General features: G+C 43.3%; 1 protein-coding gene across 1 annotated transcript in view; it reads left to right on the forward strand.

Moving 5' to 3' along the window:
- LOC144101283 (voltage-dependent T-type calcium channel subunit alpha-1G-like) overlaps positions 1-17,594 on the forward strand; it is a 91,847-nt gene that overhangs the window by 26,382 nt on the left and 47,871 nt on the right. The window contains exons 10-14 of the mRNA XM_077634380.1: positions 89-495; positions 2,506-2,657; positions 3,975-4,160; positions 13,743-13,899; positions 17,359-17,514. Coding sequence (XP_077490506.1) covers positions 89-495; positions 2,506-2,657; positions 3,975-4,160; positions 13,743-13,899; positions 17,359-17,514 — 1,058 coding nt within the window. The remainder of the gene's footprint in view (positions 1-88; positions 496-2,505; positions 2,658-3,974; positions 4,161-13,742; positions 13,900-17,358; positions 17,515-17,594) is intronic.

Consider the following 17,594-nt stretch of genomic DNA (forward strand, 5'->3'; position numbering starts at 1 on the left):
GATACGAAACCATATGTCAACAATATGCACTCAACCTGCCCATCATGGGCCAGCTGATCGTCGACCGTCGCGCCATCTCATGTTACAGGTACGAAGCATTACTCAGCACCGCAGCTGACCTTTCATTCCCATGGGGCTTCGCGGCATCGGCGCGGCAACAGCTCTCCGTCCCCATCATCTGGTTCCTCATCGGGATCGTCATCGTGCTCCCGGCACCACCATCGGCATCGGCACCACAACGAGGACGACGACGAAGCGTCATACTCGTCCTCAAGCGGAATAGAGGACGAAGAGGAGTCGTGGTACTCTGAGTACGAGGACGAGCTCTCCGGCAGCGGCACGACCCGGGTGCACTACCGGGGTCCCTGCTGCCGCTTCTGGAGGGCACGTCAGGCCCAGCTGAGGCGCTTGGTGGGACACCAGTACTTCCAGAGGGGCATCCTCACGGCCATACTGGTCAACACGCTGAGCATGGGCATTGAATACCATGACCAGGTGGGCCAATCCCTGTCTGGCCGCAGGCTACACTCTAAACAGGAATACACCTATATGGAAGTAAGCTGTCCTTTAGAGCACTCCCTTTTATATAAAGGGAGTGCACTAGAGGACGTACACCTATATGGGAGTAAGAAGGAAGTAAGCTGTCCTTTAGAGCACTCTCTTTTATATAAAGGGAGTGCACTAGAGGACATACACTTATATGGGAGTAAGAATGGAGTAAGCTGTCCTTTAGAGCACTCCATTTTATACAAAGGGAGTGCACTAGAGGACATACACCTCTATGGGAGTAAGAAGGAAGTAAGCTGGCCTTTAGAGCACTCTCTTTTATATAAAGGGAGTGCACTAGAGGACGTACACCTATATGGGAGTAAGAAGGGAGTAAGCTGTCCTTTAGAGCACTCTCTTTTATATAAAGGGAGTGCACTAGAGGACATACACTTATATGGGAGTAAGAAGGGAGTAAGCTGTCCTTTAGAGCACTTCCTTTTATATAAAGGGAGTGCACTAGAAGACATACACCTATATGGGAGTAAGCTGTCCTTTAGAGCACTCCCTTTTATATAAAGGGAGTGCACTAGAGGACATACACCTTTATGGGAGTAAGAAGGGAGTAAGCTGTCCTTTAGAGCACTCCCTTTTATACAAATGGAGTGCACTAGAGGACATACGCCTCTATGGGAGTAAGAAGGGAGTAAGCTGTCCTTTAGAGCACTTCCTTTTATATAAAGGGAGTGCACTAGAAGACATACACCTATATGGGAGTAAGAAGGGAGTAAGCTGTCCTTTAGAGAACTCCCTTTTATACAAAGGGAGTGCACTAGAGGACATACGCCTCTATGAGAGTAAGAAGGGAGTAAGCTGTCCTTTAGAGCACTTCCTTTTATATAAAGGGAGTGCACTAGAGGACATACACCTATATGGGAGTAAGAAGGGAGTAAGCTGTCCTTTAGAGCACTCCCTTTTATACAAAGGGAGTGCACTAGAGGACATACGCCTCTATGAGAGTAAGAAGGGAGTAAGCTGTCCTTTAGAGCACTTCCTTTTATATAAAGGGAGTGCACTAAAGGACATACACCTGTATGGGAGTAAGAAGGGAGTAAGCTGTCCTTTAGAGCACTCCCTTTTATATAAAGGAAGAGCACTAGAGGACAGCCACATCTCTTTTTTACTTTTCCTGTTTTAGAGTGTAGGTAGTGGCCTCTGATGACATGTAATGCTCTGCACCCCCAGGTTGCATTGGATGCAATTAAATTACTGAACTGTGCAGGTTCCAACTATCTGCTTTCCTGAGGACACAAAATCATTGCATTTGAGCGGTCGGACAGACAGATATTCTTGATTGACGTTACGACTACCTTGAAACCTGTAATTCCCTACGTATAATCCTTGATACAGAGCGTATAAATGTGAATAATTTTTTTACCTGTGCAGGCGGAACTACAGGAAAGCTAACCTAATTGCATAGACGGTCTTTTATGCAATTTTTTTCCGCGGAAGTGTTAAATTGTCAGATGCCAGTTATGCAGGAGGAACATAGAGTTATTCAAAAACAATTCCTAAACACAAAACTGCTTAAATTTTTTTTAGAAATGCCGCATTGGAATATGACGGAGCAGTTTGTAATTTTGTTCTTTATGTATTACGTGCGTTTCTTATTCTTCCAGAGTTTTACTGTCCTTAAATATTCATAACTCGCCAAAAGTATGTATATCTTTTTACGCTCGAATTAAATTATTTAATGACTCCCTCAGGTTTTTGCTTTTTAGCACTGAAGGGGCCCTTAGTGATGAAATCGTGAAAATTTCTAGCTTTAATCATCTGTTTTGAATGTCTGAGTAGAGCAAACGAAAACTCTTCAATCCGACCTTATCAACCGTGCTTTTATAACTTAATGGTGATGCGTTTCGCTCTCATGACTGTTCTAAATTCCAACTCATATTTCAAATCTAATGCAAGCTTGCATTGCACGCTACCAGTGAGTTAATTTGCAATTTTTTGTTTCAGCCTCAAGAATTGACCCTGGCCGTGGAAATCAGCAACCTTATCTTCACAGGCATCTTTGGCCTGGAAATGTTGCTCAAAATTCTTGCTGAGGGATTCCTCTCCTACATAAGCAGCGGGTTTAACCTTTTTGATGGCGTCATTGTCATCCTTAGGTGAGTATATCCTGCATCATTTATGCATGGCTGAAGTATGATGCGTTTCGATGCGTCACATCTGTCAGGCTGAAGCCCTGTCACCTTGGAAGCTAAAGTGACAGTACCTGCCAATGCTTGTCCATACTAACGTATTTTTAGATGCCATTTCATGCACTGCTTGAAGAGTTCTTGTGGTGCTGAAATGCACCGAACACAACTGTAGATAATTCTGCGTAACACTCGGTGCAGCTTCTGGCAAGGACCATAACGACACCATCTCTCTGATCAGTCAGAGCAGCTATTTTTCGAACTGCCATGAGTTGCAGCCGGCAAATCTTAGCGCTGTTGTCTTGAAAATGTGACGTCAGTTCACCGCGTAAAGATGTTCGATAAAAACTGAACACACGTTCACCTTTTTTTTTCAGTTTTTTCAGTGCAGCTTTTTACACTGAACTGATATAAACCAGAGGGGGCTTTATGAATAAATTTTAGAGAAAGCAGAAGTCAGGTTTGATGCCATGTACGCCAGGCATTTTTCGTGTAGCAAAAGAAAATAGAGGATCGCATAAGTTTTCCTTGATTTTCACTGGAATGTAGATATGAAGAATCCGCCCGTGGTTAATACTCATTCTAAAATCATCATTAACAAGTCATTTCTTCACAAACCTATAGTTATTTCTCAATTTTGATTCCGCATGAACTATATATGCTCACTACTGACATGATTTGTACTTTGTTTTCGGGCTGCGCGACAGGAAATTTTCCTTGGCAATGTAGTGAAAAGCAAGCCACATAAAACTGCCGTTAGCGACATGTGGTCTGCGGCGATTGCAAGAAATCATCACCTGGAATCACTAACACCGTACAACGCTAGGGTCGATATTTTTAAATACTAATTCTTTCCGCGCACAATAACACAATGGAATGAACTCCCGCCTGATCTACTAAACACCGTCAATGCCTTTGACAAAATTGCTTGTTCACAGTTGCTGAGTGCTTGGTTCTTGTTCTGTGCCATTATTTATATTTGTTCTGCGATGTTATTTGCTGTATTTCTTTTATGCCTTTTTGCCCCTCCTACCAGGACCCATTTAGGGTCTACCGTATACTGTAAATAAATAAATATAAATTCAAGACCGCTAGTGTGTCTTCACGCGACTTTCTCACCCCTTAAGTGTCACGCTCGAGCAAGGAATTATAGCATTGAGTTTTCAATGAAGTGATGAAGATTTTAGCTTACGACATTATGTGGTTGCACGGGTGGGAGAGAAAACCTTTACGAGCAAAGTACCTGTGTGTTGAATGTGCGCCCTTTTTCTCCCGTCTTGATGGCAGCATAGTGGAGCTCTGCCAGAGCAGTGGGAGTGGTCTCTCGGTGCTGCGGACGTTTCGACTTTTGCGGATACTCAAGCTCGTCCGGTTCATGCCGGCCCTGCGACGACAACTCTTCATCATGCTGCGGACGATGGACAACGTGGCCGTGTTCTTCGCTCTTCTGATATTGTTTATTTTCATCTTTAGGTAAGGCGAGAGAAACAATTACCGCCCTCTTTGTGCCGCCCCACTGACTTTGCGTTCTGACACGAATCGAAGGGCTTAGCGGAGATGCCGCAGGGAAATCTTCCTCTCTGTCCGCATAATTAGTAAATGATTTAGTTGTAGTAGTGACCGCTGGATGTCTTCATTTGAGCTCGACTTGTTCTGGCTGTAAAGCTGTGCTCTATTTTATGCTCCAAGGTTAAGCTTGCGATAAAAAAAAAAGCTTCGACTGTAAATTTTACACCACAATCGCTTTCATCTTTGGTACACCAGGGCAGTGCTGTCTTGTCACTTTCTCACACTGGCATGCTAGTCTTCCTTCATTCTCGAGCTTTACTAAGCATGCACTTGGTAAAACATGCCCATTGTATAAGTTTATTCCAAAGCAAGCTGCAGTTTGTTACTAAGGAATGCTCCATATCGGGCACACGAGATTTCATAAAGTGTGACCGAGAAAACTGCAAACTCTTTTTGGATGTTTCTCAAGGGCCTTGAATGCTTTTGGAGCTTATGAAAGCGAAGGTGTGTTTTCGATAGAGTAATGTTATTATAAATTATTAAGCAAACAGGAAAGGTTTTTTCCCGATACATGTTATGGTAGGGCGATACAATATATTATTTATGTGGGACAGGAAGTTAGGTGGGCAGGCATGGCCAGCAGGTGTTGACAGGTTTGTTTGCTCTTAGCTGCAGATAGTGCTCACGTAAAAGTATATTTGAACCTAGTTGAAAACTGATACATTTTTAATGTGAGAGAACTTACGCACATCTGCAGTCGTGCAGTACTTTGCAGCAAAGGCCACCATTAGGGGTTAGTTGTTTGCATGCATTTTTTTATTATTTTAGCCTCTATGCATGTACTTCAGTTCGTATGATATAACAACAATATAATATAGATTTTATCAGTGGTGGCTGTTTGAAAGAAGCTGTACTCTCGCCTACTGTGATAGCCAAAGTGAAGGCTGGTGTATGAAATTAAGAATGATCACACCTTGACTATAGCTGGCTGCTATTGAGACTACACTCTTGGCAGCTAGGCACTGCGTTTTTCACATAGTCATTACACAAGTGTAATTTTAATTAGCTATATTCAAAATGCTGAGTCGGAGCTTTTTCGGGTGGTATTTTAGCTCTGCACAGCTATTAGTGTGGCCTGCTGCTTTCTGCTCTGCATCACGCTTGAAACGAACACTTACAAGAAAGAGTTCAAGTCTTCACGAACACTTCGTTGTCTAGGCACCTAAACTAAAACTGAGCGGATCTTGTCAGGCACAATTCATTTTCTATCATCATAGAAAAATACTTTCCAGAGAAGAGTGTTCGTGCAATCTGTGACACAGGGAGTAGTGTACATTGTGTGTGGAGAACTACTTCCACAAGGCCGTTCGGCGCAACAGCAGACCACAACCAACCAACGTCACGTGCACAACAGACTTCCAAGTACAACTTGGGACCCACGGGGCAGAAAATTTTTTTCTCTTCGGTTTTATCAGCTGTTTTTTTGTAATAATGAACAATATTTTTCACTTTATTTCACCTCTCACATTCCTCACCACAGCGTAAAAACCCTTGCTGCCTGCCTTCACGAAACACAATCCAAGGGGTCTCGGTGTATAGGGCTCCATAAGGCGCTCTCATGCACATGCTTCTGGAAGCCATTTCTGGTTGCGTTGTAGTCGCTTGGTCGATGTGTCTACAAGATGTACTTAAAGCTTGCACGAAGTTAACGTGGGGAGCTTTGGGAGAAGTTATTTAGTCCTGCTTCTTAAAACTAGGTACGCCATCTAGGACAAACTTTAAAATAAGTGATTATGCTCAATATAATTTCACTGGGAGCAGTTCTGAATAGTAAAATCAAAGCTTACTCGAACAAAAAGTAAAAATAAACACAGTTTCACAGATTTGAGAGTTATGTATTAAGGTGGGTAGCTTGCCGTTCTTTATAGCCATTTGTACTGCCTATTTGGATATCGTCATGCCTTCTTAAACACAGACCAAGCATAAACTTGCTGAAATATTAGAACTCTCGGTCCTTTTACTTTCTGTGAGCCTTTGTATATTTTACTGACATAAAGGTATGTTACTTCACAGCATTCTTAGAACATTTTGCATAGCCCCTTGGTTCTTATTCAGCTTAGAAATAAACCGACGTATGAGTCAACTTGTAGGCACATCCTCCAAACGACTCGAAATGTGCGAGGCATGAGAGCTTCTTTTTCTCTTCAACCGCTGCATTGCACGTTGGTGTAAACCCACCCACCCTTGGCTGTGTACAGACCTTCCCACTGCGCTTTACACCTCAGGGCGTGCCTCACTGGGCCGTGCTTTTTGCCACTCACACTGTTCTGTTCCCGTCACTGAGCTGCGCTGCTGCAGCAAAGCAAAAGGCATAGCTAATAACACTCTCCTCACTTGCGAGCACAGCTTCACTCCTTGCAAGACGTCTTGCGCATTGCACATCATCACGCTAGATCTTGCCGCCGCAAGCTCGGTTCTTTTCTGTTGGTAGTGTAGGGGCTGAAGCAGAGCTTTTTCTCTCGCAAACATTTCACTTCAGGGCTCAACGTTCTAGGCAGTGTGCGCTATAATTAGGTGTTCTTAATTGTGCTGAACTTAATTTAGTGCATTTTATGTCTGTAAACGTGGAGACCTATAAGAAAGAACAGTCGGGTCAAGAGAAACAACAGGTCAAATGCTTTCAACGAGGAGCCATTGGCGAGTGAAAAGCAAAATTTGAGTCATTTGCGCTCTGGAAGCTATCAACTCATAAAGTTTAGACCGGTTGCTTCATTTTTTATAGAGCTGCAGAAACTAACATGCTCAGCCCCAATTTACAGCCAAAATTTGTTAAGTTTTGGTCCATTGTGCTGCGGCTGCAGAATGGGTGACCGGAGATGCCCTTGAGCACTACACGGACATTTCATGCCATTAATAATGATCCAAGCCAAAAAGGTGAGGACGACATTTCTGTCCAGCCTACAGAACTTCCCTCTGTCAGGAGTTCCACGAAAACCCTATGGCATGTGTTAGCAGCAACGTTTTTCACGCACATTATATTCAGAGCGCATCTGACGAAGGCTCTTGAAGGCTACGCACCTGGGAAGGAAAGTATAATTACCCGCCTGAATAGGAGGAAATCAATCTTAAATAGACTACTCTTCTGCGCATCGCTATAGTTATCTGACTAATCCATACTTCTAGCCAATAAGTTCTTTTCCTTCTTAGTATTTATGTTAATGCCTACCTTCAGGTTATTCGAGTTAATACCTTATTCAATATTTTATAAAGCTACGATAGATATTTGACTCCCGGACACACAATTAATGCTCACACTTCATTTGCCATTTAGCGAAGCATGTTCGACTCCATATCAAATTGAAAAGAGGAATTCCGGTTCGAAAATAAATCCTATGAGAACAACAACCTAAAGCACAAGAGAAACGCCTTTCACGACGCCTGTTTTTGTGTAATACTTATCCAGAATTTTCCGTATACTTACATGTCAAGAAGCAGCCATGCAAAGCATACACACAAGCAGTGTCATTGTTTGTAAATTTAAGCGTGCGCTGTTGTTAAAATGGAGCCCTTACCACTTATTCTTCGAGGCCGCACAACCTGACCAGTGTGACGTACTTGTGTTGTGCGCATACTCCATGCGCAACACTTCGCCCCCCTCCTTGCAGCGTTCTGGGCATGAACCTTTTCGGCTGCAAATTCTGTGTCAAGGAACCCGACGGGACCGTGCAGTGCGATCGCAAGAACTTTGACTCCCTCCTCTGGGCACTAGTTACCGTATTCCAGGTACACAAATAGCGTCTTCTGCATCTTTTTTTTTATTTTTCTCCTAAATTCCTCGATTGTCATCGGGGGACGAGCTCGGCAAGCTGCCAAGAGGAGACAAAGAGGTGATGGGAGCCCAGAGAGGCAGTCGGTGAATAGCCAACGGTCGCGGCGCCAGGGCTATCTAAAGCAGCACGTGTAATCCGCTCAATATTGCAAATAGATGGCTTTAGTGCGGGCCAATATTGGGCCAGTATTTAAATATTGGAGTATATCCAATGTGCTTTTTCAATACTGGGCAGATAGCCATTACTGGGCCAGCATTTCCAATATGGGGCATAACTGTATGCCATTATTTGGCCGGTGTTTCCGATATTGGGCTGACTACCTGTGCTGCTTGGGATAGTCGCGCGTGGGGTGCCTCCTTCATACCTTGGCCAACACTCCCAGTAGGTGTCTGGTGGCTGCAGTGCTCCTGAGCAGTATCTGGTCTCGGTAAGGCTGTTGTACAACAGTGCCAAGAATTTCCTGTCATATGGAGCGAATTTGAATTGGCACACAGCCACAAGGCTCGAATATGTTTCCTGAGTTTCTCTTAGTCAGGTTGCGGTGCAGCCAAATTTTGAATTCTGACCACTGCCAAAACTTTTCAACGTAATGCAACCGAAGTAACGAGGATTTTCAGGATGACCATGTCCTCCTCTCTTACTGTAAATCCAGCGACTGTCAAATTACCAGCAGAGGACAAGATCAGCTTATGCGAAGTATAAGGTGGCTAAAACAAAAAGCAAACCCTTTTTTCTTTTTCAATATTGCGCTCTCAACTTTGAACTTAACCTAAATTATTATTGCAGTGTGCATTGGGGAGTCCCTTTTACTCTAAATTTAACAAATTCTAGACAGTTTACATCACTCTCTACTGTAAAACACAACAGAAAGATTGTTGTTGTCAAAACAGACTTTTATGTAGTATGTTGGGACTTGACAACAAAAATTATTTTCGTGACGACAGGATTTTTTAGTATCGTGTAGTCCCCCTGTCGTGACGAAAGAGCCAGTCCTTTCGCGACAACAGACAACTTCGCAGTATTACAAAAAAGTATGTCGTAACGACAGGATGACAAAAAATTTTCTATTTTCGGACCAACTCTGCCGGACTTGGCGAATGAGCTCCCTTAATCTTCTATGGATCTTGATCATCACAGTCGCTCACAAAGCAGGCTTTAGCATGCAGAAAGTCACAAGTAAAACACGCTTTTACTTCTTACCAAAGCTGTACCGGGAAGTCATTATTCTATGTCGCATCGGCATAGAATTCAGAATAGAACATAGAATACCTCGAAATTCTGCGCGAGAAGTTAGGCAAAAAAACATGAAAGCTCGGCCTGTTCCCAGGGGGCTCGAACAAGACCTTAACGACATCGGGTGCGCGCGCACGAGCACTGCAGCTGCCGCAGATCAAACGGGTCACCGTGTTCCCTCTGTGGCAAAACCCGCACCGGTGTTGTGTCAAACTGCACACTGTAGGCGTTCGACCACCCCAGCGACATGTCGGCCCCGTACCCCGTAGCAGAAAGCGCTCATGATGCCCTCGTTGTGCGCCAGACCAAATGCAAACCCCTCGCAGCTACGAGTGCATTTCTCCAGGCCTGTGATCACACTCTCTCTTTTCTCTCTCTCCGTCTTGGCTGTGTCTGGCTGTTCTGTGTGTCTGTGTGTCTGTGTCTATGTGTTATAGTGAATGCCTTTTTTCCGTGTCCATCTATGGGGTAGCCACAGCTGACTAAGGTGTCGACGCAGGGAAAGTAAATGTTCGTGGCGAAAGATAATGTGAAGCAAACTAAACATTACTTCTTTGTTGCACCAAGTAAAGTATGCTTTTTAATCCACTACAAAAGATATTGCGGGCTGGCAGTCACGTGATAGTGGTTAAGAACAAATAAACGAAAAGAAAGGGGCTGCGCCTTTGTCAAGCTGTATCTTACAGCTTTTTCTGCGCCTCTGCTGTCTGCACCTTTTGAAGGCAGAAATAAATTTGAGTTTGATTTGATTATTTCTTGAGAAGCACGCTATAAAAACCCCGTCGGCAGAGTACCTGGCATGACGCCAGTAACTACGGACACTGTAACCCAACCACGACTGAAGACGGTAGAGCAAGGTATGAACTTCATAAAGTCATTGTTGTGCGAGAAACAACCTTGTCAAAAGACATGACAAAATGTTTGTGTTGTTGCAGTAAACATCCTTTAATATTTCGGGAACTAACCTTGTCTTAACAACAGAGATTCTTGTCGTGACAGAAGAAAATTATGTCGTAATAACAACGCCTTCTATAGTATTCTGCACTCTCTTGTTTTCACAACAGAGCCAAATCTTGCGCGAAGACAGGCCACTGTGCAGTGCAACAGAAAGCGTTTCTATCGCAACAGCATGGCAGAAAATTTGTGTCGTATCTTGGAACCGAGTTTGTTGTACTTTTCTCATGAGAAACTCGCGTGCTCGTGTTTAGCCTGCGCTGTAAAATTCACCCGAAGTTTAATTAAACAAAGTGCGCTTGACAGAAAGCTGAGAAGACCTATATCGAGAGGCTGAAACCATGGCCGTGTTGTCTAACGCAACGGGAAACGAAGCTGCCCGGTTTGCGCCGGCCCTAGTTCGAATCCCGCTGGATGGTATATTATGAAGAAGTTTTTTCTCCTTGATACATTCAGACGGAAATGTCCGGAAGTTTTCGTGTAAATTCTGCTCCATATTCGACCTCGCGTACGGTTTCAGGTTCACCCCTTTTTCAGGGCGATGTTCGCCTTAGTTTGCCGAGAAGGGCAGCTGACACATTTTATGTTTAATGATCACGTGACTATACACTCGTCCCTTGCGACTAATTAGACTAATTTTAGCTCCAACTCAGCCTAGATGTTTTCTTGTATAATGTACTCGTCGGCACCTGACCAGGCCGCCACACTACCCTGGAGGAAATTACGTTTCCACTCGTGTCACCACTGCCAGTGCTGTGTAGACTTCTGCTAGTGTCGGCATTGTGTTCTTTTAAATCTACCTCGACAGCTGTGCATGCTGCTACTTGTGATATCAGCAGTACTGTATAAGAGCACTGAAAGTGACAAAATCTCGTAGATCGTGCGGCATTAAAGGTGGGTACCTCTTTACTACGACTTGCGGATGTGGTCAGATGTGTTAAAATTACTCTGCAAGTTTCCCCGCCTAGAACTGTGCTGAAAGGAGGTAACACATAACTACTGGAGTGGCCTTTAGGTGGACTCCAGGCATCACTGCGTTGCCCTCATTGGTTGTGCCACCGCCAGCAGGAGCCTACAACAGTGGCAGCAATCTAAATCAGGATGAATGTGTGTGTCCTATGTGTGTGCTGCCATGTGTGTATCTGCGTGTGCCTTGGCTTTTTGTGTGTCCTGTTCGTCGCCTGTTCATTGGGCTGTTTTCCTCGGCAACGTGCTAGCTTGCCTGCAAGCCACCCGCTGCTTTGGAGACATGTGCCTGTTTTGATGTTGTATGCCTCGTGACCTTGCTGCCGGCTTGGCTTTGGCTTTGTCTGACATTCCCTTTTTTTTTAGTTTGCGCTTTTTTTGTCTCTTCTTTCGTTTCCTCGGCTTTCTTTGTTTTATTGGTGCATTTATTGGCATTACTCGCTTTGTGTTCTTTTTTTAATTTATTGCGCTCAAATCTGGAAAGCAGCAGCTTCTTGTTGTGAAAGGTGCAAACACTGGTCGTCTATTTACATGGTGATGTACTGTGCTAAAAAAAATTTAAGCCAGCAGTATTTCTTCATCAACTCTTCCACCATTTTGTGATAAGATTTTAAAGCGCCTGTCAAGGAAATGTTTACTAGAGGAGAAAATTCCAAAAAGCCTAGCATTGTCTAGGCAAAATTGGAAGTCAAAAATAGTCCCCCGACCAAAACATTAGCCATATTTTCCAGATTAACCTTACGGTTATACGTATATTCACATTCATTTGAAAAATCGAGGACGGGCATGCAGTCAAGAAAGGACGCAAAATTTCTAACTAGGCATTGTAGTCAATGCTAATGTGAAGTAAGAAAAGCAGCTGACATCAAAAATGCTTCCGCTTCATCATCAGGTGCTTTTGCAGTACGATCGCCTGTTTCTTTTAAATTGCAGGAGGCAGTGCTTGCAGACAAAAAGCGGAATCAAGAAATGCTGCGCATATCTTAACGTATTTTTATGCCCGTTTCACAATTTCACATGTGTATCTGGTTCCAAAGCTTAAAGTACGACTCCAATCGCCTATCCGCTAAAGGGGACCTCTGTACAGCCTGATGTCAGCCCGAGTTTCATCGTACATGTCTACCTCTAGTTACGCAGAGTAGTAAAGTTTACAAATGACATCAGTGGCCATGTTAGTTTCTCATTTCTCAAAAAGGCAGTTAATCCCTGCCATTTGTCATTAAGTAATGACAGTCTTACGTTGAGGCTGCGTTCACCTCACTAAAGTGGAGTTGATGGAGAAAGGGTGCACGTTGCAGCAGTGGCCAATCACTTTTTTGTTTTTTCCAACGCCTTTTTAAGAGAGGCAGAGGCATCGTTTCGTGATCCGTGTCTGTGGTGGGTTTCGTGACGTGTGTCCGCTTGTGGTCTCTTGTGAAGGCGCCAGCCAGGACATTTTTTTTCTCTCTGTGTTTTGTGTGCAACCAATGACTTCTTGTCTTGTGTGAGTGGCTCACAGTGGCTTGTCATGGCTTTCTGCTTCTGCTGCCCATCAGCAGTCATTAGGGTCCACCACCAATACTCAATTCTCATGTGAAACAAGAGATGCCACAACCTCAGCAGCACACAGGATCGGCCCAATATTGATAATCTATTGGCAAACGGCGGCCCTACAAAGAACGAGAGTAAAACCACTGAACCTCAGCAGCAGAACTGATCGGCCCAGTATTAGAATGTATTGGAAAAGGCCGGTCCTACCAAGTACCAGTGCAGAACATCGATTTCCAATATCCGCACTGCTAACCAGCCCAATTCAGCACAGTTACTCGGTCCAATATAGGTAATAAATTGGCAAATGTTGGTCACATGAATGCCAGCGTAAAGCCATCGATTTCCAATATTGAGCAGTCTACCTCTGCTACTTTAAATTAAGTCTTTCGTATAAGGTTTTTCTGACCTACAAATGATAGCGCGAAACTATTATGTCTTATGCACGCTTAGAAAAGCGCTCAATGCTTGAGACACAAACTCGAAGCCGCTGCAAGCCATCGATAGGTTTCTACCCGCCATCAGAAGCTTGCAAGCATTATGCAGAATACTTAAAGTCGAAAGCCATGACAGGTTTTTGCAGCGCAAAAAGCACATCTGTGCACAACACAAATTATGCACAATGCGCGGGGCATTCCGAAGCTGCGCTTTGTACAAACAGCAAATTGTAGACTGTGTATAGAGAATTATAGCTAAAAGCTCAAAGAAATCAGACCTTTGTTTACCATGCTGACGTGCATAAGCTTCAAAGCCGACGAATAACAACGAAAAGTTGCTTGGAAATAATGATTTAAAAAGGATTAAAATCTACTAGAAATATCGTAGCCATTGAGCCTATAGCTGCAACTATTTGTCTCAAGGACAGGAACTCAACGTTGATTGGTCAGTGGGCGTCGCGAGAGCGAAAGAGTAACAAGCTATAAGGATAACGATGGGAGCAGCCTTATCGAGGTGGACAGGGCTACGGCGAAGGAGTAACTCTGCTGCTGCGTTTCGGTAGCGAGGGTAGGTCTGAGCGCCCCGTGTGTACACGCAGCTGCTTGGGGATGCATTTGTTCGGCGGTAAGTTTTGCGTGCGGACGGACCAGTCGACGCTTTGCACGTGCTCCGACCTGTACAACCCGGCCGTCAAGTGCTTCTGCGACCGGAAGCACTTCAACTCTTTCCTCTGGGCCACGGTCACCGTGTTCCAGGTGAGGCCCCGAGTTGGGCAGAAACTTAGCTGCGGAGCAGCGTAGATTCAGGGCCAGACACGTCACGACGACGTTGACGACGCGGGCACTGAACAATAACTTTGACTTCATTTGTCCTGCTTTCAGGCGAGAATATGCCGTGCTACTGATAGGCATGTGTATAAAATTTCCGTGGACCTCGTTAGATTCTGTTTAGCAGTTTGTTCTGTTTAGCAAGGCACATTGTACAGGTATTTCACAACACAGTTGGATGAATAAATTGAAATTAATTAGCTGTACGACCACCTAAAGGTGTAATTAGCATGAAGATACGCTTTTGACATTAATCTACTTGTCTAAGTCAAGAAAAATTATATGTAATGTTTAATTGTGTCTTTAATGCTTCAGATAACAGCGTACGAAAAATTTGTTGATAGCTCGTCCTAAATTGTTAGACAGTGCCCTCGTTGTCTCCCATAACTTGTCCCATAACTCGTTGTCCCTCTGCGCTCCCATAACTACAGTGCTTTCCAGTTGTGATGTCGTACCAGCTACTTCGATTAATGCTCCTAGTGTAAACTACACAAAGCCACTTGTCTCCACGCACATTACGAGAACAGCGCCCTTAGGTAGTCTTTCCGACCTTTACGCGCATTCGTGCAAGAACCTTGATGGCATGAAGCTCTCGTGTAAGTTTCTGCTTTTTCTCAATATTTTGTGAGGCCACAGTCACAGCTGTGAGCACATGTCTATCAAATTCTCTTCTAATGATGTTCAAGCTGCGTAAAGATTGTTCGGAATGAACCTTAAACTCTAGCTGCAGTACTAAAAAGTTGATCAACGGCATTAGAGGCAAGTTTTCAGGCGCAAACTAGAGTTGATAAGCCACAACTAACTGCTCGCACCATGTTAAGTAACAAAGCATTTTAGGTGAGCCTATGCCAATACCCGTCCATGTTCCTCTTGAAAATTTAACTTTGCCCTCTCTTTATGCACTCAGAATCAAAAAAGGAAGAAACTCAGAAAATTAGGGAAAAACTCCGATACTCGTCGCATTCCTAAATCAGTATTTCCTAACTGCTGTAAGAGCGAACGGAAACATTCGTACTGTTTAAGAAACTGCCTCAGTCATTGCCGGATCAAATTTTCAATGTGTAGTTTCTCAGCCTGAAGCTCCTTAGTATCCAAGAGTATTACATGGAGCATCCAGTGTTTAATAGCTGGAGTTCATGACAAGCATCTTCTAATTCTAGATTACGGATAACTTCTCAATCCAGTCACAATTTGACATAATGTAATGTCCAGATTAGTTCTTGCGCTGCAACTTAAGTAATACCCCTTAGGTCGTTATCCCTGTGTAATACCATCCTGTTATCTTTAAGGTAATAAACTGAAATTAAATTAGCCTAGTTATAACAATTTTCTTTTGGGGGGAACGTCGGAGACAAGGTTTCTTTAATCAGTGCGTCTATTGACGGTTCTCACGGGCATAGTTTTCACTGCAGCTAATCACCTCTCAGTATTTAAAATGCATTCTCCTCTTTCTTATTCCATTAACGTACACTCAAGTTTCATGCCTACGCTTGGCTCATGCATCAAGAACGAGTTCTTGCACGTGGCTGATTAGAAGTTCCAGCTGAGTGGTTTTTCTGGATTCCGGTACGAGCCACTTAGGAACAAGAATTATTATTGTTAATTTACTTGGTTCTTGTTGTAGCTAGACATTTAATATATTCGGTATTTTAAGGTACGCAGAATTTTATTTCACATTGAGAACTTTTTTTTGAAGCTTAGAAAAAAATCCACCTTGGCGCAAATAAATCTGTCCGTTGTCTCCTTGTCTCTTTTGTTTTGTCTCTGTGAATTTATTTGCGCCAAGGTGGATTTTTTCCAAGCGTCAAAAAATGCTAAAACAAATAGCCCAGCAACATGCCTTACTGGACATTCAGAAATACTGAAAAAAGACAGTGGCCTTGAGCTTCATATGTGAGGCTTGAATTAAATGCGCAAGCTCTACGCGTAGCTTTCTTTGTTCATTTCGCAGGCATTATCTCTATCTCGCTTGACAACGACTAAAATATTTTTCATATGTCAATATTCTTGCATTTCTGAGCTAAATCCTTTGTTTTCAGTCCACCAAGGTATTTGAACTTGAGCTGGACGTAATAAAAAATGCGTAAGACTGCAATTCGAGCTCGTCCGTTTTCTTGCTACCAGCTTTTTTTTTTGCATTCGTACTTTTAGAAATCGTAAAGAATTAGTTTTCATCGTTTCGTCATTATCGCCTTGTGATGTGAACAAAGAAAGTTTAAGCTTCTTTTAAGCTTAATTTTAAGCTGAAGTTTTAAGTTACGTCTTTTTAAGCGTACCATACTTTTTTTTCAGTGAACGAGTCAAAAAGATGGTAAATCAACTTGTATTTTTTGTTTTGTATGAGGACCTGCGCACATGTTCCCTTAATAATCTTTTGATTTATTTAACAGCGAAGAACTACACAGAACCACATGCTCACAAAGACAGGCGCACTTAAACCTTGTTGCAAGAACGAGGTCGGCCTTTGATAAACGGGCTTTTCTTGCAAGCTTAGTATTATTTTATCCCAGCGCAAGAGTTTCGGTGGCTGCATGCACATAAGTATTTTAAAACCGCATGGCTCGACCTATTCATATGTCAGAGCTGGTAAGTCATATCTGGTAAGCACTGATTTGTCTCCTCTTGTGTTGCTGATGCTCGTGATGAAGTTGTCTAGTTTTTACGGTACAATGTAAAAATGGGAACCAAAAGCATGCAAAAACAACGCCTAATTCTTATGAAAAACCAAGCTTCCAGCTCTGTGCATATTATTTAATAAAAAGTTACTATGTAGATTACACAAAAATCATACTTGTGACATTTTTACATTGTACGTATTCTGGGGCGCCACCATATATCGTATCTTTTGCAGTGCCTTTTAAAAATATTTATATTAACTTGAAAATAGGCGCTGGATGTCCTTCCAACAAATGCCCCTTATATTTAACTCAAACTCTGATCAGCAGCAAAAGCACGTGACGAAAATTCATGTTCTTCTAAGTCTTCGAAAGCCTTTTATTTACTTGCCTATTGCTCAAGTCAAGAAATGTTGTGTCTCATGACGCAGCAACAAAATTTCGGCCCCTATTTGTCATATTTTTATTCACAGCAAACAAAAAACTCCCTGAAAAGCATCTGTAGAACCCGTATTGCCGTCTGAAGCGTTCTACAGATACACGAGCAATGTTGTTAACCACTGCTGTGACCATCCTCGTGTAAAGTTCCACTAACAGTAGTCTTCCTACGAACACTCTTATCTGAATTCCTTGCGAATATATGAAGAAAAATTAATTTGCATGTGCAAGTCTCTTAACTGAAAGGGCGAAGACGGCTTCGCGTCTTTGGTGGCGCCTTGAAATGCGCGCATGCGAGCGCATCTTTGTGAAAGTCTTGCCGTTGTCTGGCCAGATCCTGACCCAGGAAGACTGGAACGTTGTGCTGTTCAACGGCATGGAGAAGACTTCTCCATGGGCGGCCCTCTACTTTGTGGCGCTCATGACGTTCGGAAACTATGTCCTGTTCAATCTTCTCGTGGCCATCCTCGTCGAAGGATTCTCAGCCGAGGTGCACATCTTAATCAACCTCTCACTTTGTTACTCTCTGTCTTGATAGCTCTCGATGCCTAAATTTCATTCACTGTGAAA

This window comes from Amblyomma americanum, chromosome 8, assembly GCF_052857255.1.
Source record: "Amblyomma americanum isolate KBUSLIRL-KWMA chromosome 8, ASM5285725v1, whole genome shotgun sequence".
Classification (NCBI taxonomy): Eukaryota; Metazoa; Arthropoda; class Arachnida; order Ixodida; family Ixodidae; genus Amblyomma; species Amblyomma americanum.